This window comes from Cinclus cinclus, chromosome 1, assembly GCF_963662255.1.
Source record: "Cinclus cinclus chromosome 1, bCinCin1.1, whole genome shotgun sequence".
Classification (NCBI taxonomy): domain Eukaryota; kingdom Metazoa; phylum Chordata; class Aves; order Passeriformes; family Cinclidae; genus Cinclus; species Cinclus cinclus.
In genome coordinates this window covers 140,933,512-140,958,628 of record NC_085046.1, presented here as the reverse complement: position 1 = coordinate 140,958,628, position 25,117 = coordinate 140,933,512, and the positions used below count along the sequence as shown (strand labels likewise).

Here is a 25,117-nt window from a genome sequence, read left to right as displayed (position 1 = left end):
TTCATTTTACAAAGTTTTGGCTAATTTAAATTTCATAATTTGGAAGATTGGAGAGTGTACTTAAATATCCACAAATTAAACTAGCAAAAACATGAATATAAACCACTCTGGATATGTGCGTTTGTTTCTGCAGGTTATTAATGGCGTGGCCGGTTTCTTCATCAGGCTTTCTGCTTCCAGAAGCCTAAAGAGTAAGGATCAGAATCAGACTGCAGGACTTGTGCTGCTCTGTCACATCCAGCTCCACAATGGTGGATTTTCTGGCTGAAAACAATCTGTGTGGTCAGGCAATTCTTCGGATTGTTTCCTGTGGAAATGCCATCATTGCAGAACTTCTGAGACTTTCCGAATTTATACCTGGTGTTTTCAGGCTAAAGGACAAGGCTGATCAGCAGAAGTATGGAGATATCGTATTTGATTTCAGTTATTTTAAGGTAAATCTTTTTATTGGTAAACTCCTTAAAGCATTGCTCTCCCACATGAGAATGTTTTAGGTTGTGAAACAGCCGTTCTGAACTACTGTGTTTGTTACTACTACATATTCCAAAATGTTTGCTGAGTCATCTGGCCTGTGAACTTCAATAAATACCATTTATATAAAATGTGAGTATTGGATTCTGGGGAAGCAGTAGTAGCAGCAGTAGTAGTAGTAGTAGTAGTAGTAGTAGTAGTAGTAGTAGTAGTAGTAATAGTAGTAGTAGTAGTAGTAGTAATAGTAGTAGTAGTAATTGGTGCAAGACCACTAAATTGTACTTTTACCAGCAGGTTCTGAGCCTGAATGGTTGGTTGTTTTTCTTCAGAGCAGTGCCATGGGCAGTATGCCCATCTTTCTTCTCTTAATCTGTAGCTTATTCTTTGCAGCCATGAAAACTGCTTTCTGCTTTCCTGTCTGACAGTGCTGTGATTGTTCTTTCACTGGACTTGTCACATGTGCTAAACTAATAAGTAAATGAGTCAAGGAGAGGTGTCCATGGAAAACCCTTATTTCTCTTTCAGAATTAAGCTTGCAGCAGTAAGTTCCCTCTCTCATTTTCCAGCATGATTAAGATGGAACTACAGAAGCTATCTAATCTGACTTTATTTGGATTGTACAATACAAGAAATGGTAATAATAAAGCAAGAGCAGCACGTCTAAAATTTAATTCAATTTTATTGTAGTAGGAGTTGTAAATTTCAGGCACTAACTGTGAGCCTTGGATACTGAAAATACAGAGCACAAGTGATTTCACAGTTACCTTTAGATCTTAGTGCTAGGTAGAAGACTTTTTTTTTTACACAAATTACATGAAAATTTAAAGGCAGACAGCTGTAATTGTGAGAAATACAATAATCCTTAAAGCTGTCGTATTTTTTAATGTTAAGAAAGTATAACAGTATGCTGTCAGTTTTTCAAAGTTAAACCAAAAAATCCATAGAGGTCATACTTAGAGATTAGAGAATTTACAGATATTTTTACTGCAAATGCACCCCTTCTGTATTCACGATTCTTAGAATTACTTAATGAGGAGAGATCTGAGATTTGAGAAGTTGAGACTATTTACTTTGTCCATTTGAACTTCATAGGCAGTTTGGTGCCTGCTTTTATCCTTTGTTTTATGTAGATATTTTGCACAAAAAGAGAAGCAGAAGAGGATTTTTTTTAAAACTCAGATTGTCAGCTGGGTATTTTCAGTTAAATTTTGATAATACTTTCAATTAAACTTTAACATTATTTTCATTTACATGGTGATGGTAAGACTGAATTGTGCTTATGAGAAATATGGTAGTGGTAAAGGGTTAGAAGAGGTCAGGTTCTTCATCCCATCTCTTTTTCCCCCATGTTTGTTAATGACAAAGTTTCTGCATTAATTCAGGAGATGTGTGCTGAGCGAGATGTAGAGTCTGTGGATAAAAACATGTCTAATATTTTTAAGCAGTTTGAAAGTATGAGAAGATAACAAGCTTTGTGACTCCTCAGTGTTATGGTTTCTATCTGAGAAATCAACCAGATGAAATGTGTACAGAAAAGAATTCCATCAGGGAGAAGCACCCAGTGCCTTCAGATATACTTGGGCTTTACTGAAAGCATTGGCTATTCTTTTCCATTGGTTACGTTGGATAAATCATATTTAAAGTCCTTTGAGATTGTGTAAAACTCACCTGTATGGAATCAATATTTAGCCATAAGGCAGGTTGGAAAACTGCAGATCCTTGTTTTGGTAAGAAATGTTAATTCTGGTTTGCACGTGGGGGTGGTTGTACATGGTCTGTGTCCTACTGTAGAGCAGTCAAGTAGAGATCAAAGTCAAGTATTGTCTTTAAAGATGAGTTTCTATTTTTCAGGGGCCTGAGACATGTGAAGGCAAACTGGAAGCCAAGCCTGAGTTACTGGATTTAGATGAAGAATTTCGTGAAAACAACATTGAAATTTTGACGAGATTTTATTTAGCTTTTCAGAGTGTACATAAATACATTGTGGATTTAAACAGGTATGGTATCATAAATACATCGGATTTTCAAAGACTAAATTACTGTTTTGTCTTACTGATGAGAAGCTTTTTCCTTAGAGACCCGATAAGCTCCTTGTTGAAGCATGCTCATGTGCACCAGGAAACTTGGATTGCTGGAGTGAACACTAACTTTTACTCGAGCAGTTCCCTACCAGTTTAATGTGACTTGAAAATGTTTAACCTCTCTACCTCATTTCCTCAATTGTAAATTTCAGTTTGTTTTTCTTTACCTGGGAGATTATCCTGAAGATTTTTTTAATAAAAGGAGAACCCTTATTATTAAGTTAATTTTTTGTGGTCTTGCAAAACAAAATATCAGGTAGTTTGGGTTTTTTAACTTTCATTGGCATTATTTTCTTGAACTTAATTTTTCAGTGAAGTTGCCATATTCTCAAGTTTGCTATTCTGATGTGTAAAAAACAAAATTAAAGATTCATTAAATGCTCTAAGAAAAAGTTACTGAGAATCTTAAACATGAGTTGGCTTTATTATTGATGTTATATGAAAAGATTAAATGTTTGATAATATTAAGTAGTGTTACTGCAAATGCTTTAACTGGAATAAATCTGTTAATTAAGGTGAACATACTCTATTTTTAGCTCTACCTTCCAAATTGAAATTGAGATCAATTTATGGTATTTCCAGGAGGCTTACTTAGGTAACTTGAAAATATGACAGTTTTCCTGCATTCCTGCATGGCAGCCTTCCCAGGCTGTTAATCCACCCATGACAAGGTTAAGAGGATGAGCTGCAACTTGCCAGGTATCCTCCAGTGTTTTTCACATACACCGTCAGGATATGGAAGGAAATTTTTGCCAACTGGTTGGCACTAGCTAGGGGTTCCAGTCTCTCATTTTTAGGAGAGCCTCTCTTCTTTTTTGTCTGACAAACACCATGCTGCTTTTACTAGGGAAATGTTCTGATGCATCTGTTGGCTTTCAGAGAAAAAGTGACTGAGTTCTAGTTTGAGAACAAAATAATCAATGACCAAAATTTTTGTCATGTTTCCTAGATACTTAGATGACCTCAATGAAGGAATTTACATTCAGCAAACATTAGAAACTGTCCTCCTTAATGAAGATGGAAAACAGCTTCTAGTGAGTATTGACTAGTTTTGTGACAGTAGAAAATTACCCACTCAGTAAGTGCCAGACTAGACAAAGATTTAAGTTTACCGAATGCTTGGAGGTGCTGTGACTCACTTCAAGGAGGACAAAGAGCAAAAATCCTCAGCATGCCATTCTTCATGGTGTGTTGACTACATAGTTGATACTGAGTTAGTTTGCTAACATATGTTTTTCTTTAAATGTTGCTGCAAAAACATGTTTATGTGATTTTTTTCTTTCTTTTGAAACAGTGTGAAGCCCTGTATTTATATGGAGTTATGCTACTGGTCATTGACCAGAAGATTGAAGGAGAAGTCAGAGAAAGAATGCTGGTTTCCTACTACCGATACAGGTAGTATATATAGGTGTACAGAAGCACTCAAGGCTCAGATGTGTAACATGCAGTCTATCCAGTACCCTAGGTCATTGAATTAAGATAAATGGAAATATTCATGCCTTTTTCATCAACTGGCTTTATACAGATAATTCAATAGTGCTCTGAATATCAGTAGAACTCTGTGCTTTAGCTTTTAGCTGTGTTTGTAAGTTCAGCTGCAAAATGAGCAGCAGATTTTTCATTCTGCTACAACAGACATTGGGAATCCACAAATAAACTTTCAGCTAAAGCTTTTAGGTTACAAGTGCCAGCTATGAAAGTGTCACAGGTTCCCAAATGTGCAAGGAAACTTTCTGAAAAGTCCTGACTGTCTAAGTGACAAATGTATTGCAAGTCAGACTTCTTGTAGTTATAGTCCTTTATTAGGTAAATCAGTAACAAGTTTTACAGGGTATGTTCTCAGCATCAGAGTATAACAGCTGGGGTCTTAAAGGGTATCAGTGAAAATCCTTCCACACATATAAAATGCTGCACTATGTTTATGCCTCCCAGTATATAATGAGAGATTCTTTAACTCTGGAATGTGGAAGTGAATTGACAAGGGGAATTCAGAAATGGGGAGAAAGAAAATTAAAATTTAAAAAATAAGGGAAAAAGAAGGGAACAAATTCTTCTCTGAATGTAAAGCTCCTTCTTTCTTTTCCTGAGTTCTATTTTTGTTTGTGCTTTGTCTACTTATCCAGAATTTCAGTATGGACATTCATCAGTGTCCTATAACATGACATTAATGGAATAAACAATCAAAAACTTCCTTTAGACTTCAGTATTTGTTAATTTTCTTGTAAGAAGGGCATGGTTACAAGGCGTGGAAGAAAAGGAAATTATTAGATCATATAGCTCATATTTTTGTTCCCCTTTTTTTTTGTAAAACAGTGCAGCCCGATCCTCTGCTGACTCCAATTTAGATGATATTTGTAAATTGCTTCGAAGCACTGGATACTCGAGCCAACCTGGAGCTAAAAGACCTCCAAACTACCCCGAGAGTTACTTCAGCAGGGTTCCTATAAGTGAAACTTTCATTAGCATGGTTATTGGCCGCTTACGCTCGGATGACGTTTACAACCAGGTAAGCCACCCTGAGATAAAAGAGGGTTTTAAAGGGGAGTGTCAAATTGATTCTCAGGTTAATTACTCAACCATGAAGTGCAAAAAAAAAAAATGACAAAGGTTGTAGGGACTGTTGATGTCAGCTAGTCTGATCTGGCTCCTCAAGCACAGTCAGTTGGAGCAGGTTGCACTAGGCTGCATCCACTTGGATATTGAGTATCTCCAGAGGTAGAAACCACAGAACCTCTCTGGGCAATCTGCTGCAGTACTTGGCCAGCCTTGCAGTAAAAAGCAACGTTTTTTTTTAATGTCTTATGATTGGACGTGTCTCACTTGACTCATTTACAGCGTAGTAAAATCTTACTGTAGTCTGTTAAAAGTAGCACACATCTATGCAGTTGATTTTTACACTCTGTAAATACATCTGGTAAATATGCTGCATGTCCAGCTTGCCTAAATAAACTTCTTACTTCATAGTATCTATACACTGCACTCTTTAATGTGTCCCAGAATATTTTCAGGTGGTTTATGATGCACTGTTATGTTCAGCATTGTTTTATTACTTTTTCCAGGTTTCAGCGTATCCATTACCAGAACACCGCAGCACTGCCCTGGCTACTCAGGCTGCTATGCTCTATGTGATACTGTATTTTGACCCTTCTATTCTTCACACTCAGCAAGCAAAAATGAGAGAGATAGTGGATAAATACTTCCCAGATAATTGGGTAAAAAATAATTCTGTTTTAAAACTGTTCCCTGGATTTAATGTTGTAAGAACAATTGAAATTATTGTTACAGTATGTGTTACAGAAAAGTAATAATTACCCAAAACCAGAACAGATTCTTCTCTGTGGAAATTTTACTTTGTTCAGAGTGAAGCAATCCAAGTCAAACACTCTGGATAAACATGGAAGGCTGTCTTTTGAAAGTGTAATTTATTGTCTTAAATGCTTTAGTCTACTGCACTCTAATACCATCAAGATAAAGTGAGTCCCAGGAAAATGTGTGGTGGAAGGCATTTTAGGCATCTTCTAGTCCAGTCTTCTCAAAGCAGGGTTGACTTCAAAGCTAAATCAGGCTGCTCAGGCCTTGCCTAGTTAGCTTTGGAAATATCTAAGGTGAAAACTCCACAGCCTCTTTGGACACCTGTGGCTGTGCTTCATCATTCTCGTGGTGAAGAATTTCCTTCTATACCACAGGAATTTCCTTTGTTATGGTTTGTGGCTGTTGCTTCTTGTTTCACTGTGCACCTCTGACATGGGTCTGGTTCTGTCTTAGTCATAAATTCCCTTTATGTAGTGAACAACCACAGTCAGATCCCTTGGATATCTTTCTTCCAGCTTAACCAAACCCTGCTGTTACATACTGGGCTCCCACAGGTGTGTTAGTGGCCTCCTGTTCACTTCATTCCAGTTTGTGCATGTCTGTCTCATACTGAGGAGCCCAAATCTGGACCCATTTCTCAATGACACCTCATGAGAGCTGACTAGAAGGAAAGATTCACTTCCCTCAATCTGCTGGCTGCAGTCTGGCATAACCCAGTGTCTGATTACTCTTTCTTGTCATAATTCTGCATGTCTGATTCATGTTTGGTTTGTCCAGCAGGACACTTGGGTCCTTTTCTGCAGAATTGTGACATAGGCAGTCAGTCCCCAGATTGTGTTGTTGTGAGGGTTTTGGTTTGTCCCAAGTACAGGACTTTGTATTTGTTATTTCTGAGTTTCATGTGGTTTCAGCTGGTGAATTCTACTGGTGTGTCAAGAATGCCATAGAGGACAGTCTTGGTTCCCAGTCTTGGTCTCACACTGATGTTATTTGAAAATTTGTTTAAGGATTATCTCTGTGCTGTTGTCCAAATAACCTAGAAGCTAAAGCTGTCACTACGTGTACTTCTATAGACCTTTTCAGATGTAGTGATTAAAACAGAATTGCTACATTTCAGTGCAGAGATTTAGGATTTCCATCCAGAACCCCTAGTATGCAAAAAACTGCTACTGAAATAGGCTGGCATATAAGGATAGAGTCTCTAGGTTGTGTATATCAAAGGGAATGAGACTTAAAAAAGAAACTGTATATTAATTTTGTATCTCTGTGGGTTTCAACTTTTATTCTTCTGTACTGTAAGTGGAATAGTGAAGCAGGGAGGGAAGAGACTACAATAGCTGGCTATTTCAGCTGTCATTAGAATCCCTCTGTTTCTGGACAACTGCAAGCTTATTTTTAGAAATGAGAACTTGACACTGCAAAATTTTGATTATGCTGGTAGTCCAAATTGATATCTTTAGACAGAACCTATCTTCTTGTGGTCAGGTGTGGATAAGTTTGTATGTGCATCATACAAAATACTTGACTCCTAGGCTGATTTCAAATTAGTTTTAGCAATTGAAGTGTAGCCTTTTGAGGAATTGTCATCTACTGGAAATAATGAGCTTCACTTCAACAATGTGAGAGAGATCTTCATATCAGCAGACCGGGGTCTCACTTGCCTTTACTTGGCACTACCAGAAGAGCTCAAAGGCTGACAGTGTCCCCCTCAATGTGATCATGACTGTATGGAGGATTATTGGAGCATCAGTGTGACAAAGCTCATAATCCCACAGTTCTGTACATCCTTCATCTGTCAGTAAACAGGCTTCAATTTTTAATCAATTATCTTACAAATGTTTGTTACTTACTCATAATTCTGTATTTTTAATCATGCTTAAACTTGTGCTAGGAGTCTGAAATCAGTTTCTATTTGCTCCTTAAAAATCACACAATGTAATCATAATTACTTTCTGTTTGTGTCACCGTGAAAGATGCATTACAGTTCAATTTTGTCCTTTGGACATCCTCAGAGTAAGATTAATTCATGTCATTTTTCCCTCCCTATAATTTATTTCCCCAGTTGCTTTTATCAATCTTCTTTAGAGTATCATGGAAATGAAAGAGAAATAATGAGTTCATGGGAAAAAAAAATGAGTATCATATATAGTGACTGAAGGAACTATCGTCTTGTTTTCAGAACTAAGCTTCTAATTATTTTGTGCCTTTTTTTCAAAGTCTTCTTGATTTCCAAAGATGGTACACCAAAAACTACTGCTACCAAAACAGTTCAGTTATCTTTTTTTTATGCCCCCAGAATATCCCTTTTTGTCATAATACTAAATGCAAACTTTGTATTTTTCTTAGTAATAACATAAATGCAACTTCTTGTTTTCTGCTTCCAATACTAGGTCATCAGCATTTACATGGGAATCACTGTCAATCTGGCAGAAGCATGGGAGCCCTACAAAGCTGCTAAAACTGCCCTCAACTACACGCTGGATCTTTCAAATGTCAAAGAGCAGGTACATAAGCAGCCAGCATTAAGTATTTTTAGCAAGATGGGAGATTTGTGGGCATCTGAAGTATATGACAGCAATAATGCATGGGTCTTTTTCTTCCTGCATACCATGTATGTACTATATTGTCTGGCAAACTTAGGGAATATGAGTAGAAAATTTTCCTTCATGTTTAGGAGTAGTTCACCAAGTAGAGCTCATGTTTAATTCACAATAAGTGTCTCCGTTCTGTGACAGATTTTCACTGCTGTTCTTTTTAGGAATAATTCCTAGAGAGTGCATCAGTGGATATATAGAAAGGCTACAAGTCTGCATTTTTGAAACATTATGCTTCCTGTGTCACCTCTTTGCTTCAAAGTTTAATTTGCATCTTTTGTCATGTATTTGCATTGTATAATATTGCCTACTAGTAACGGTAACAATTATTATAGCACTTTTCTGATTTGTGTGCTCTGTAAGCTCTAGGGAACATGGTGCATTCCATTTGAGGCAAGGATTTTATTGATGCAGGCTTTGTGTGTTTTAAGGCCAGCAGGTACGCTGCAGTCACGGAGCGTGTGCACACACAGGTGCAGCAGTTCCTCAAGGAAGGCTGTCTGAGGGAAGAGCTGGTGCTGGACAACATTCCCAAGCTGCTGAATTGCCTGCGAGATGGCAACGTGGCAATCCGCTGGCTGATGCTGCACACTGCAGACACGAGTAAGGCTTTGTGCTGCACTCACTGCTGAGCTGTCAGTCCTGCTCCATTGGGGCTGCATTTTGGGGCCTGAGGGAAGTTCACTTCTGCTGCTGTTGAAGTCAGCAGTTTCCTCTACTGTTTGCAGGAGGCTGTTGAGCTGTTGTTTTGCAAATAGTCTCCTAAAGCCTTGTCTGAAACAGCCTGTGCATTTCCTCAGTTCTTGTCAGCCAAACAGAGGTATAAAAATTAGTAGAAGTCATGATCTTGTTGAATAATGTTCTGCAGAAAAAGGTAATTCTGGAAGTTTTACCTAGCTCCAAAAAGAAAGCAGTGGCCAACTTCTTAAAATCTTCGAAATTAACAGGTTGAAACCAAGGTATTTGTTCTGTTGAACTGAAATTCAGCTGAAACTATTGAGTAATGTCTCTCACATGAGTTTGGGTGTGTAAACAGACCTATTTAGGTATTCCCTTGTTTGATTGCCTGGGGTGTCCTTGAGGCTTCTTGATATGCAAGAGGGCTTCTGTTACACCTCCGTACAATTTTTGTTATGGTTTTAGAAATACTGATCTCTGGGCTTCTCAGTCAGATGGACTAAATTCACCTTTAGTTTCAGAAGCCTGCAGAAGTTTTAAGAAGGCTGAAACACAATGGAAACCTTAATTATATCCTATTCAAAGGAAGGATTATTCCATGTAAATGGAAAATAAATGGGAATTTACATATCAGAGCAAAATGGTTTTGCCTTCAAGCTATTGAAAAAGAACGTATTTACAAGATTGAAAAGCTTGGCCAAAATCTGTGTACCAGTGGGGAAATGTTGTGTTTCCATTTTCAGCTTGTGACCCAAATAACAAACGTCTCCGCCAGATAAAGGATCAAATTTTAACAGACTCAAGGTACAATCCCAGGATCCTTTTCCAGCTTCTTCTGGATACAGCTCAATTTGAATTCATATTAAAAGAGGTAACATGCTGCTAACCAGAGTCTTCTAAGATCTTCTAAGCTGAAAAATTCACTGGATATTTTTATAAGTGACTAAAAATCAAGAAATCTGCATTGTACTGTTCCATAAAATTCAGTAAGCTTCTGTCACTGTGTCCATCCCACTGTCTGTGTTTCTTAATATTTTTAATTTTGTTTTTAATATTCTGGCAAGATCTTGAAGTTATGTAGTAATCACTAAGAGTTCCATCTGTTCTCAGTATTTTATTTCACCTATTGTAATATGCCTGCGTGCCAGTTTTGTAAACCAAATGCTTTGCGTTTCAATAGATGTTCAAGCAGATGCTGTCAGAAAAACAGGCAAAATGGGAGAACTATAAAAAAGAGGGATCTGAAAGGATGACTGAGCTTGCTGATGTTTTCTCAGGAGTTAAACCTCTTACTAGAGTGGAGAAAAATGGTAATTATTATAAACTATACTGTGGGGGAGGAAAGTGATTTTGATTTATATTTCTAAAGTGCTACCAGAAGATAATATAAGAATAATTTTTATGTCCTCAGCTGCAAAAGAGGTCTCTTTAACTCCTTGTTTAGGTCTTGTTTAGGTTTTCAGCACATACTCGATATGTAAGCAGTATTTAGGTGCCTAATGTTTCGATGGCCCTATTTTTAAAAGTATTTTTCGTTCATTTATTTAGAAATGCAAGCTAAAACTATAAAATGTCAGTTCACTTTTGTAGATGTAATGGAGCTCACAGTACCATGTTCTGTGTACAAAGGAATAAGAAGATCATGCTCATTAAAATTAGAGATGGTTTAACATCTTCCCCTATTCTCTTCCTAGTTGTACCTGGATTTAAATTTTCTCAGCATTTTTCAAACATTCTTTTACTTCTTTTCTACACTGAGTGGTATTCTCTAAGTTCTCCAAGGACTTAAAAGTCAAATATATAGTTCTTTCCAAATTCCTTGCACTTTTTTTGAAAACATCTATTTTATCCTCTTGAACTGGTGTAAAAATAACATTTTTTTAATGCCAGTTTATGTTCGTAGGTGTTTCTAATGTTGCATGTGAAATGTGGCTGAGCATTTGCCACTTTACAACTGTACATGTTCAAAAACTAGAAATGTAGTAGTGAAATAAAAACTTGTAAAAATAATCTCCTGTGTATAGCTTGTTTGTTTCTTTTGACTAGCAAGTTCCCTGTATTTTTGCTGCCTATCATACATGCAGAGATTTCATTTAATATTTCTTAATTCTTTCATAGAAAATCTCCAGGCTTGGTTCAGAGAAATCTCCAAGCAAATAATGTCTCTGAACTACGATGATTCCACTGCAGCAGGCAGAAAAACCGTGCAGCTAATACAGGCTTTGGAAGAGGTATGGCAGAGACATTTTGGGATAAATGACCTTGTCCTTCTGGAACAACAGCATTTTTTACACATGCACTGACTTCTAATAGCAGGGATACAAAACTGATCTGCATTTTAACAATTGTTTAAATCTGTTAGATCTTTTTTGTTCTATATCTGTGGTAAGCAGGAGTTTTGTATAGACCTTGGTATTGTAAAATAAGGGATACAGTATAAAAGGTCATGCCACCTATAGCTTGAGGGCTTGTAGGTTTTTTCAAATAAATTAATTCAGTATTTAACATTATTTGTCAATATTACTAATTTTTAGAAATTCTGAAAATAAATTCATTTGAAACTAGAGAGGGTAATTTGAAAGGCAAAACAAAAAGAAAAATCTGTATTTTTTCTGTGTGTACTTCTTCTATTTCCAGGATATAAAAGAGTATGCAGAATGATGTTTCACAGTACACCTCCTTGAGTAATTTAGTGAAATTTATTGTTAATATAAATTTAATATAAATATACTCTATAACAGGCCAGATTTAAGTGTCTTACTGCTGCTAACATCCAGAAGTAATATGGCAGTTTACTGATTCTGTTTGTATTGCTGTCCTTAAAGATGAATACAAAACAACAAAAAAATAGACCTTTTATGGGTTTTGTTTATTTGTTTTTTTAAATATAGGTCCAAGAGTTTCACCAGCTGGAAAGTAACCTGCAAGTTTGCCAGTTTCTGGCTGACACCCGCAAATTTCTCCATCAGATGATCCGAACTATCAACATTAAAGAAGAGGTTTTGATCACCATGCAGATAGTTGGTGATCTTTCTTATGCTTGGCAATTAATCGACAGGTATGTTAGCAGGACCTTTTTCTTCCAGTCAGTCACCATTTGCAAAACTTGTGGGAAATACCATGCATAAATGTTATTAAGACTATAAATGTTCCACTTTAAAAACAGTCTTGAAGTATTGTTCTGTGAGTTGTTGAGTGTATTGAATTCTATCCAGCTTGACTAGGAATTAACATCCATCCTTCTCAGGTTGTTAACTGCAGGTTAAGTGATAGTGTAACTTTTTACTGTCTTTCCTGTTTGAACTGTAAGAACTTTGTTAACCTGCTGTCTCCAGCCTTTAGTACTATTAAGTGTTCTCCAAAATACTGGAGTTCATTTTTCAACCAAAAGCAAACACGGAGATACTAATGCTCAAGAACTCTGTTTGCATGGTGGGATTTTGCTGAGCTGATGCTTCATTGCTAACACTCCCTGATGCCTCTTCTTTTGCCCCACCAACCCTTTTTCTATAGGGTTTTTCTAACCAGTATCTCTTCAGACCTAAATCCTCCTTTAGTGGGGTTTGTTAGTGATCTCCTATGCCATTTCCACTTTACACTGGTGCTGTTGACATACAGTTAAACAATTGAAAATAAGAGTTTCAGGGGAAGAAGCTGATTTGTTTTGTTTGTTTCCTTCCCTAGTTTTACATCTATTATGCAGGACAGCATAAGAGTCAGTCCATCTATGGTAACTAAGCTCAGAGCCACTTTCCTAAAGGTAAGTATGAATAACAGTGAATGTGCTTGTATACTGCAGGTCAATCCAAGCAGTTTGTTTAGAAGGCTTTAAGGCTCTGAAATCAGAGGAAGTAAGACTTCCTTTTACCAGCATATTCTATGCCAGTTTTTTTAGACAGTATTGAATTAATTCAAGATTAGTTTTAAGGAAAAATAAAACCAAGTTATGCATGTTTTTTTAAACTGCAACAATTATGTTGCTGTTGTTGGGCAAATGAATCTCATCATCCAGCTTCTACTCATTACAGCTATTTTCTGGAGGCATTGATGCAGAGATGGGATCCTCTGCACATGGATCAGAACAGGCTGAAGGAATTAAAAAAACTGTTCTCTGTGCCCTGTCTGTCAATGAAGCTTTGGCTTCAGATGGAAATATCTTCTGTAGAAGTAAGAGTGGGGAATAGTGTGAGTGAGAATATAAAACTACAACTGAAATGTCCCGTGCAGCTTTTAACAATCTTAGGGAGGGTAGGCTTATGGACTGTTAGACTTCTTTGACTTTTAACATTTTTTTTTCCTTTTGGAAAGTCTGGTATAACACTGCTCCTTAGGAAGAATCTAGTACTTTGGGTTGTAGAATAAGAGCCTGAGCAAGAGAATTCAATCATATAAATTTCATCTGAAAAACAAACATAAAGTTAAAATGTTAACTTTGTTTCTAGCTTGCTTCTGCTCTTGATTTGCCACTTCTCCGTATCAACCAAGCGAACAGTCCTGACCTTCTCAGTGTGTCCCAGTATTACTCTGGAGAGCTGGTTTCCTATGTGAGAAAGGTGGGTGCTTACAAGGCATAATTACCTTGCTCTCTAATTACCTTTTCTTAATTGAGGATTATTTTCTTCATGAGAATATACTGACTGTGGGTGTTTCTCATCTCATTTACAAAGGTTCTACAGATAATTCCAGAAAGCATGTTTACATCTCTTCTCAAAATCATAAAGCTTCAGACTCACGATATTATTGAAGTGCCTACTCGCCTTGATAAGGACAAGCTACGAGATTACGCTCAGCTTGGACCACGATATGAGGTGCAGTTAAAACAGGGAATTCCAAAAAAGCAAACCTTATAGATGGCCAACTTTTACCTAAGTTTAATCTATACAGCTCCATAGAGTTGCAGTTTTAACAGTGAAGTTAGGTTTGTTGACTTAAAACCGGCTGGTGATGTTATGAGCATACTTTAGGTTTCACAAGTACAGATGAGTAACTTTGTTGCTTCTGTTTGTAGAAGTTTAAACTTTTGATCTTGTAGGGGAAAAAAACTAAAAAAAATACAAAGATATTTTTATTTATTGGAGAGGATGGAACCCTGAAAACCTGAGTCTGAGTGAAGCCCTCCACATTTGACATTCTTGTTCCAAGAGGAGAAGGTCAAAGACTGAATAAGCCAGCAGAATTAAGCTTTTTGCTGCTCTCAAATGAGGAGATGTAGGCAGGTCGATTTGAGCATGTAGAGCTGCAGTTGCTCATTTTGTCTCTGGTTTTTCTTCTTCATTGTAACTAGTGTGGAAGAGTGAGCAAACATTAAAATTACGTGGTTTTGTTTTCAGAAGAGGAAGATGAGACACAAAAACCTGAGTAGATCAGTAAGTTTTTCCTCCAGAGAATCTAGTAATCAGTTAAGATTCCAGCTTTTCCCTGGAGATTTTGCCAAAATGCTCACTTGTTAGGTGTTTTCTGAAAACAATCTGTGATCTCTGATTAAGCTGATGTTCACTCCTGAACATTAGGTTTAGGACTCCCTGTGAGACTTTTTAAAGTCAGTCTGGCTTGTGTGTGGGTAGGAGTGGAGGAGGAGGCAGCATTCAGTAATGTTTCATTTTGAGGAGGTAAAGAGAAAACAGCTTATACTAAAGCTTTTCGCTTCCAGTTTTTGAACTGTAGATCTGAAGTGTGTCTTCTCTATTCTGTATTGTAAACAACTGAAAGGCAAAAGACTGGCTTGTCTGAACTCTGAGCATAAGGATAATAATAACCATAAATAATTGTAAAACTTCAAGGGAATGTGCTACCATATTAGATCAGTAGAAATACTGAGGTGAACTCAATCACAGAAGGCTTTATTACAGAATAACTACTGTAAACTATGTTCCTAGCTTGCTCAAAGCTGAGAGTTTTGTCCATAATATTTGTGGACACAAGATATGGCTGGTGTTCCCTTCCATAATCCCTCTGAAGCCTCTGAGAGGTACCTGTTCTTTCCTACTGCTAACACACCTCTATTTATCTGACTAAAAGAAAGGTAATTATATAAGTAAGTCTAGAACAAGATGTAAAGGTAAAGTATATCAGCACAAATTATTTGAATCTAAAATAGGAAGCTACCACTGGGAAACATGGATTTATTTTTTTAGAGTAATTATTTACATCTATTAATATGCTTCAATGATTATTTTTTCTGTTACAGGTTGCCAAACTAACCCATGCAATTTCAATCTTCACTGAAGGTATCCTCATGATGAAAACTACTTTAGTTGGTATCATTAAGGTAATGATCCATTATTTCAATAGGAAAAGGTTGTTTGGTGGCAATTAGCACTTTAGCACAGGTTTCAGCACAGTATATGAGACCTCAAGGAAAAACAAAAAGACGAAAATTTAAGTTTGCATATAAAGTTTCAAACAGTGATTCCTAAATTGGCTGCCATGTGAGAACTACATTTTTTTCAGATTCCTAGGATGCCACAGTCCTCATTGTAAATAGATTTATCTACCATAGCTGGTGATCTTTGGAGGTTTTTCCTGCTGGAAAGTTTTTCTGAAGAACTTTTTCTTCCATTGGTGTAAACTGCAGTTTTACATTAAAGCTACATTGATACCTCTTTGAGAACTAGAAGCAAGTGTTCTTGAATAAACACACACTTCTTGATGCATATGGGCTTCTTAGAATTGTACAACATTCTCAGTGGATCATGACCAAAGGTTGAATATGGGAACTATAAACCTTTGCCATTCAACTTAAAGAAATAATTTATTCTCTGGTGAAAGTATGTAAATTTTTATTCTTTGGACAAGCTCTGGTGGTTAAGTACATCTATCAGAAGTATTTAATATCTTTCTTGATATAAAATAAATCCCTTATATTTTTATACCTTTCTGACTTTAAAAGAAAAGTGTTTCTTCTACTTAGGTGGACCCAAAACAATTACTAGAGGATGGAATAAGAAAGGAGCTGGTAAAACGGGTGGCACTGGCTCTTCACAGGGGCCTCATCTTCAATCCTAGAGCCAAGGTTGGTTTTAATTTTTTATGTATCTTGGGTATGCAAGGACCTCTTTTATTGTACTGCCTTCTAAAAAGTAATTTATGCTTTTATGTGCAGATTTCCTTTTTGTAAAAAAGTTTTGGACTGCTGAAGGTTATTTGGAATGTTTTATTTGATGTTCAAAGAGTTTATAAACTGCCAAGAGTACATAGAATTAAAAGATGGGGTTTTTTTCTGTCCCAAAGTGTCCTGTAAATTCTGAATTCACAGTACTGCCTTTGTCTATGAGGATTGACAGGTCACATAAGCCAAGTAAACATAGATAAGCAATGATAAAATAAGGAGTGACTCCTTATTTTGATCCTGTCCTGATTGTTGAATCTCCCAGCTCAATCAATAGTACCTCTGAATGCAAAAATAAATATGAAAAGTGGGAGGAAAAAAATATTTAGCTAAAATTAATTCAGATATCAAGCTTTGGCAAATTTCTCAGTGCTTTTCAGATCAGGCTGGACCATAGTGAAATGCTGTAGAGATTGTTCTGTAGGGGTATTTAGAAGCCTTTTACATTTTCTCCAAATTCTACATCTTCACTGTTTAGGTTTTATCTTTTTGTTGTTGTTTATCTCCAGCCTAGTGAACTCATGCCCAAACTGAAAGAAATGGCAGCTACAATGGATGGGTTCCATCGATCATTTGAATATATCCAGGATTATGTCAACATATATGGTTTAAAAATTTGGCAAGAGGAAGTGTCTCGTATTATTAACTACAATGTGGAACAGGAGTGCAATAACTTCTTAAGAACAAAGGTGCTACTCAAACCCAAACAAAAAAAAAGTTGATAAATGTCTTTATAGTTGGCTGTTACTGTGGAGCAAGTTACATCAGCCTGTGACTGATGGAGCATGTGTACCCATTGTCCATAGCATTGTGACTTCAACTGAATGTGCTAACTACTGTGTAAAACATCTGTCCTCAGCTTATTCTGAAATGTTTCAGCATCCCCCCCTGAATAATTTGTACATAAGAGGAAAGTACCCAAACTAGAATATTTTAATGCCTTTTTGTAATAAGATTCATTCTTCTCTTTCCTCTATTCTGTTTTTATAGTGCTCTGCTATGTGTAATTTACAATATTGTGTTACAATGTGTTCCTTCTAAATCAAACAAAAGGAAAATTTCTAAGCAAGTTTAAAAGGTGCAATGAGAACACTGCAAATCACTGTAAAACTTATTTTTCAGATTCAAGACTGGCAAAGTATTTACCAGTCTACTCATATTCCTATACCAAAATTCACACCTGTGGATGAATCTGTAACATTTATTGGTCGTCTTTGCAGAGAAATCCTGAGGATCACAGACCCAAAGTAAGTACTGTGTCACACACACCATGCATTGGATAGCTCCAGTTCCATCAGACACAAACCAAAACACAAGAGATAGTTTTTCCTTAGCTGTCATATCTTTATCTAAAACTAGATTTACCCATCCTGTACATTTTAAATATTAGTCTAGAAAAGTGGTGATTTTAGTCTGTGAAGGACAACTGTGGTAAACAAATGGAGGATAGAGAAATCAGGGAAGAGTGGCAGAACTATGGTGGAGAGAGGAATAGCTAAACGTCACCTGAGATACTTGGAGAGTCTTATCTGTCAAAGAAAGGTAACTCATTACTGAGAGTATCACAGGAACTGTTTGCAGCTTTTTCTGAAGTTGTTTGCTGATTCTTTCCTCAGGATCACATGTTACATTGACCAGATGAATACCTGGTATGATATAAAAACTCATCAGGAAGTAACCAACAGTCGTCTCTTCTCAGAGATCCAAGATACTTTGGGTACCTTTGGTCTCAATGGCTTAGACAGGCTGCTGTGTTTCATGATTGTAAAGGAGCTCCAGGTAATTTTTGAACTTCAGTTTCTCAAGGCCACAGCGCTTTATTGTTTAATAATTACTGAAATGGTAAAATTAAATAAAAAGCATTCAAAAAATGGTTGTTCAACTCCAAAAGTGAGAGTTTCAATTACAGATAAAATTATGGAAGTTGGTGCTCTTAAGTAAACAGTGCTCTGTAATTCCAGGTTGTGTGGGGATGCTTTCTGAAGGTGTACACTGTGTGTGTACCTAAAAGTTGATCTCAGGTCAACTTCTGTTTTTCTATCTAGATATCAACAAAGATTATTTGGGTCTACCATGATAGAGAAGGTGTAAATTCTGTGTAATGACTGTTTCTCTAATACCTCTTATGTGAAACCAAGAAGTTTTTTGTTTCCTGAGAGGAATCTGGTTCTAGCCAGGTTAGAGATTTTAAGAAAAATAAGTATCAGTGAACACAGTTCTTCCTGAAAAATTGAACTAATACTTGTCCACAGTGGATATTAGATACTGACAAGGGGGATCTTCTAAGTGTCCTAACATTGATTAACATATCTCCAAAGAGCAAAAATTGTAACTACAGAATTCCTCAACTCTTCATCTGTGGAAATAGTCTTTCCCTGCTGTTAAAAATGTGGCTCCAGTGCCATCAAGATTAATCATAGAGTGCATGTGTGATAATTTTACTTACTTATTTCTTTCTTTTATTTAGAATTTCCTCAGTATGTTTCAGAAAAATATATTGCGTGACAGATCAGTACAAGATATTTTAAAAGCACTTATGAGTGCTGTCAGTCCCCTCAAAGGAATCATAGGTAAGTGCTTACTGGTTAAGATAGAAGAAAACAATTGTCTTTGTACACTTGCATTTATTTCTTTTCTTACTTGGTCTTTTTTTAATGCCTCACCCTTCTTCTATTCTCAGCAAATTCAAACAAGGTTTATTCCACAGCAATTGCAAAAACACAGAAGATCTGGACAGCTTATTTAGACTCCATAATGAAGGTAGGTTCATGTGACTTCTTATTACTCAGAATTCACTCGAGGCTCTTTGGTTATATTGGTCCCTCAATTCAGGAAGGACATGGAGGTGCTGGAGCATGTCCAGAGAAGGGCAGCAGAGCTGGTGAGGGGTCTAGAGGGTAAGTCCTGTGAGGAGCAGCTAAAGGAGCTGGGAGTATTTAGTCAGGAGAAGAGGAGGCTTAGAGGAGACGTTATCACTCTCTACAACTCCCTGAAAGGAAGCTTGGCCTCTTCTCCCAGGCAGCCAGTGACAGGACAAGAGGACATGCAGCAGGGGAGGTTGAGGTTGGACATCACGAGGAATTTCTTCATAGACAAGGCTGTTAAGCATTGAAACAGGCTGCCCAGGGAAGTGTGGAGTCACTGTCAGGTGTTTAAGGACAGACTGGATGTGGCTCTCCGTGCCTAGGTTTAGTTGACAAGATGTGTTTGATCATAGATAGGTTGGACTCAGTTGATCTCAGGGGTCTCTTCCAGCCTTAATGGTTCTGTGATTCTGTGATATTTTAATCTGCTTATTTTGCAATGTTGTATTATATTGACTTGGAACTGTGTAGCATCACAAGTGAAGCAGGCCTTGGTTTGCAAGAGCTCCTGAGCTGCTTTTTTATGAGCACCTCATACTCCACAAAGTGCTTATCACTGAGATTCATAAGAAGTAGTTCACCAAATCCAAGTCTGACAGTAGAGATCTGACCTGGGCAGACTAAGTGTCAGTATCAGGAACTCTTGAGTCTCTCACAGTGCCTTTGTGATCATGATATGCCCAAGGATAAAGTTTGGAGCAGTAGCATTTCTCAGACTTGTCTTGCCACAGGAGGCATTGTACTGTGCTGGAGATTTAAACAAGCTGTCCCACTATCTTGGCTCTTTATCTTGTATCTCTGTTATGATATATTGGGACCAGCATTTTTCAGAGTGCTGTGAATGCTTGTTTATGTTACTGGAGTGAAGAGGAAAGGCCAGGGAAGGAGAAGGTTGACTGCAGTGAGCCTCTCTGATGTTTTTTTCTCCTGCCATGCTAAGATTTACAGAGAGTAAACAGAGAGTAAACACGCATTTTCACTGACCAATGAAAAACAACTAACTGGGGTTTTATACCTGGCTATACTGGGGTTTTACCTTTTTTGTGCTCTTTTCCCATGGCCTGTACCTGTGATCAGGAACTGTGTGTAAACCTCAAGCACTGTGACTGCATCTCTGCTCTGACTGCACTGTGCAGTTGGGGTCAGTGTTTGGCTCCACTCTTCTTCACTGCATCCGTATAACACAGCGCCCTTTTTGTGTTTGTGTCAACAGGTTGGTCAGATGCAGATCTTAAGAAGACAGATTACCAATGAATTAAATTATTCCTGCAGGTTTGACTCCAAGCATTTGGCTGCTGCTTTGGAAAATCTCAATAAGTAAGAAACAAAATGTGCTGAAGACCTGTGTGTGTCACTGTGATGTTATTGTTATCAGCTCAGCAATCCTTAAAATCGAAATTACAGCAAAAGGTGGAATCTGATTTGTGTGCAGGTTTTTGTTGATCAGTATTTGATTTTTAAGCCAGCAAAAACATTAAAAATAAATACTTGGCAAGTAGTTAGTTTGTAATTAATGCATTTTCTAATAGCATTTGGTTATACCTGGTTCTGAAGTCATATTTAGATTAGAAAAAGGGACAGAATATGTGTGGTGCTGATTTTGAATCAAATATGATGTTTGTAAAAAGATACTCCAGAAAAGGTGTTTTACTCTTGATTGTGGCCATGTAGAGGTTTTGTATCTTTGAAATTTTTATCTTAGTATGACATGTGGCATCATGTAAGGTTTATTTGGGGAAAATTTTTTAAAATTATTTAATGTAATCTATTTTCCTTTTAGAGCAATACTGGCTGACATTGAAGCACATTATCAGAACCCATCACTACCTTATCCTAAAGAAGACAACACTCTTTTGTATGAAATAACAGCTTATCTGGAAGCTGCTGGCATTCACAATCCATTAAATAAGGTCAGGCATACATTCTGGTGCTTGGTGCAGTCTGCTTTTTTCTATTTTTTTCTTAACTGCAAAGAAAATATAGTCCATAGAAGACCTGTACTATTCTTTCCTTTTTTTTTTTTATTTCCCCTCAGATCTACATAACAACAAAACGTCTGCCATATTTTCCCACAGTCAACTTCCTATTCCTCATTTCCCAGTTTCCCAAACTTCAGTACAACAGAAATTTAGGTAATGTGTAAGTTGCTGTTTATCTAAACCTAATTAAAACCTATTTGAAATTATCTATTGAAAAGATAGTAAAATTACCTGCACAGAAAATATGCAGTTCAGACAGTTTTGTTATTCTATTTAAGCCAAATACAATATGGTAGAAAAGAGAATCCAGACCCCTGGGTTTCTCATTCTCTCCTATGCCTCAGTTAATATCCTTAAGCTTTTCACCCTTGAAGACTTGCAGTTGTTACATTAGTTTTGAAATTTTTTATGTGTGCAAGCAGAAGGGGAGACAGCAAAAAAAAAACATGAAGAGTATATTATGTAAGTTAGCCTGTGGTATAAGAATATGTTCTGTTTTATAAACATGTGTTGTTCTGGGGTTTTTCTGTGCAGGAGTGGTGTGCAAGCGGCCGGCTGATCAAATTGACTGGCTTCCTTTGGTTCTGGGGCTGCTTACCCTCTTGAAACAGTTTCACTCAAGATACACAGAACAATTTTTGGCTCTGATTGGTCAGTTTATCCGTTCAACAATGGAGCAGTGCACAAGGTATCCATGTTTTACTTTTTACCCAAGTATCACCTCTGTGAAGAGAACTTCAGCAGTGAAAAAGCACTGCTCTTTCAGTATTTTTGTTCTAGCCGAGTACAGTTGACATTTAGTCTTTCTGTACTTGGAGGGACCTTATAAAAAAGATGGAGAGGGTATTTTTATATGGGCAGACAGGGACAGGAAAAGGGAGAATGATTTTAAAGTTAAAGAGAGGGGACATTGAGATTAATGTTACGAGGAAATTCTTTCCCATGAGTGTGGTGAGGCACTGGAAAAAATTTCCTAGAAAAACTGTGGATGCTCCATGCCTGGAGGTGTTCAAGGCCAGGTTGGATGGGGCCCAGAGAAAACTGGTCCAGTGAATATTGTCCCTGCACATGGCAGGGCTGTTGTAACTACATGATTGTTAAGATTCCTTCCAGCCCAAACAATTCCATGATTGCATTACACAATAACAACAATGTATTTTACTAAACAGAAGATTAAAACACTATTTGTATTTGTAGTGGAATCACATGGTATCTAGTAGAAATGATGATATTTGAAGGCTGGCATTTTCAGGTAATTTAATCCAAGTAACTCATCAATTAGCAAGAGTGTGATCTCCGTGGTGGTTTAATTTTAGCCAGAAGATGCCAGAAATGCCTGCTGATGTAGTGGGTGCCCTCATGTTCCTGGAAGATTACATTCGGTACACCAAGTTACCAAGAAAGGTAAGAAAGAATTCTGTGTCTTTAAATATGCTCCTGAACACCCCAACCATTTTCCCTGGAAAAAAGAACAGGGGAAATGTATGCTCCCACTCCACTTTAGCCAGTGAAGGGATTTGGCCAGGGAGACACTGTCCACACCTTCCATTTGTACTGCAAATGGGCCAGCTTAACAACATGTCAGGGTCCTGCTGATGCAGAAGCAGCCCTGATTTTTAGAGATCAGTCCCATTACCACAGGAATAAATAGATTAATACAAATAAATAAAGGATTTCACTTTTGTGCCAATTTCAAACAAGTAGTCTAAATTTAATCTTCACTGCATTATGCTGGGGGCTGTTGTGAAGGAAAGAAATAAAAGAGAAGTTCTAAAATATTTTCAAGTAATACTAAACTTAGTGGTATTCTAAACACATGGCAAAGAGCTAATTAGCAAGTCTAAATTTTAATGAAACACTGTATCCAGTCTTTCCTTCACTTTCTACCAAAGCCTGATTTCCCTGGCAGCTTCCTTGTCTCACGTGCAAGGGAAGTGCTAAAAGTCTACTGTAGAGAGACTTTGTTTCAGGTTTAAATGCAACTTAACTATTTTTTAAGATTATATATTATTTATACACAGTATTAAATATAAGTCATAATCCTGTTTGCTATTTATAGGCTGTACCTCTGTGGTTCTTGAATAAGCATTCAGTAGCCATTTCCCAGCTAATATTCACAATGAAGTGAATAAGAATCTTCCAGCCTCCTCTTCCCATCCCACAGTTCTGTGTGGTAGAAGGTCCCTGTGTCAGTCCTGCAGCTGTAGCTGATGCTGTGTGGAGGCACAGCAGAGAGGACAGCAGCATTCCTCCAGTCCTACACAGTACCTGTGCTCCTGGCATCTCCTCACAGATCTGGCTGTGCTGTTCCTTCCTTGCTTTGTGCACATCCAGGAGCCAGGGTGGTTCAGGTCAATAGTGTGTGTGCTTCAGTCATAGATCAGGTGTGCTTGTTAATGGATGAATAGACAACAAATGGATAAGGCAAAAGCCTAACTGCCTTCCTGTGTCCCTCAGGTTGTTGAAGCACACGTGCCAAGCTTCATTTTTGATGAATTCAGAACTGTTCTATGAACATGGAAAAGGACCAGTGCTTTTCTCCAAACCTGAAATGAGGAGTTGGGGCCTGAGGATGAGGCAAGTACAGCTGTTCAGAACTGTGTCTTCTCTGTGCTTCAAGGCAGTGCCTACGGCTGTCTGTGAAATGTAACCATCAGTACTGGTCTGTATAACCCTTGTTTAAATCTTGGCATGATACACAGCGTGTACCTCCTCTAAACAGTGTACATTTTGTACTGCACATTATAAATGCTGCATTTAATTGTTTATGTATAAATAGTTTAGGTTTTTTGTTCTGAAGAACTATCTGTGGAAGTTTGACTTTTGTATCAGAAATGAACAATGAAATTGGAAATAAAGGTGTTGGATAGTTTGCCAGGATTGATGATTTGAAATACAATTTTCTTTTTAAAAGAACCAGGAGTGAGAATGCATACACAGTGTAAAGAGGTTTGATGTCTGCCTGTGTACTACAAACATAGTGTAATTCTATAGAGGACATAAAATAATCAAATATTTACAGCTGAAAAGCCCTGTTAGGCTGATTAAAGACACAAATACTAGTGTAACTGTAACATGGCTAGTGTTGGGAACAAGGTGTTTAGTCACATAATTTTCACTCATGGTACATGCAATTTCCAGCCTTAAGGGGAAGGGAGCACCCACTATTCATAGGTGCTTGTAGCCAAAAGGAATGACAGAAGTAAGAAGGTCCACAAAACCTCACAAATTTTTATTAATAAATTACACACTTGGCACAGAAATTGATATGTTAGTCCCTGACCTCCTACCTGAGCACACAGCAGTGGAGTTTGGAAAAGGAGTGGAATGAAAGGTGGAGTGATGGGGGGGGGGGGTGGATAGAGAAGGAGAGGTGTATTAAAGAGGGGGAGAGAGAAAGAAAGGAAGAAAAGAGAAAAAGAGATCACTAGTACTGGCTCCAGCACCAGTCCATCTGATGGGGTGTCCTGGGGACACACCCAGGCTTTGTGGGGGTACTTTTCTATAGATAAGTTTTTCCCACCCAAGTTTCTTGTCTGTGTTGTGCTTATCTCCAGGAGCCAAAACAAGGGCGTTTGTCTCAGACATCACTTCCCTTCCTCCTTTGGCCCTTTTTCCAGCCACAACAATCCTTGGCTGTTATTGCCAAAAATCCTTGATTGGCTCAGCTTTTGGAGTTTGCCGCATAGACAGCCCCTTTATCTTCCACAGAATGGAACATTTCACACCTAGCTAAATTATCTTGCATGGGGCTGCAGTGGAATTGCCAGCAGGGGATGTTACCCTATCGCAGGGACAGCCTGGTGATTATCAGACTGAAAAAGAGGAGGCAGATGCCACAGCTAAAGGGAAAGTCTCATGTTGGGGGGCTGTCCAGCCCACGCTCCTGCTTAGAGCAGGGCAGCTGGCATAGGGTGCTCAGGGCCACAGCCAGTTGCATTTTGAGTATTCCTGGGATGGAGATTCCACAGTCTCTCTGGGTGATCTGACCAAGTGTTTGACCACCTAAACAGAGAAAGAAGATTTTTCT

The 25,117-nt window shown here is 37.7% G+C and overlaps 1 protein-coding gene across 1 annotated transcript; it reads left to right on the top strand.

Annotated features, from left to right (window-relative positions):
* Nucleotides 1–248: 248 nt before the first annotated feature.
* On the top strand, nt 249–23,955 carry WASHC5 (WASH complex subunit 5). Its single transcript, XM_062503966.1, has 28 exons — nt 249–434; nt 2,323–2,468; nt 3,502–3,586; nt 3,847–3,947; nt 4,866–5,058; nt 5,612–5,764; nt 8,255–8,368; nt 8,890–9,061; nt 9,880–10,007; nt 10,317–10,446; nt 11,255–11,367; nt 12,028–12,194; nt 12,821–12,896; nt 13,579–13,689; nt 13,804–13,944; nt 15,324–15,404; nt 16,047–16,148; nt 16,754–16,933; nt 17,367–17,491; nt 17,861–18,023; nt 18,712–18,814; nt 18,925–19,004; nt 20,322–20,425; nt 20,889–21,018; nt 21,144–21,240; nt 21,622–21,775; nt 22,404–22,491; nt 23,545–23,955. Exons 1-28 carry the CDS (start codon nt 249–251, stop codon nt 23,599–23,601), a joined length of 3,480 nt encoding a protein of 1,159 aa, XP_062359950.1. The 3' UTR covers nt 23,602–23,955.
* The last annotated feature ends 1,162 nt before the right edge of the window (nt 23,956–25,117 follow it).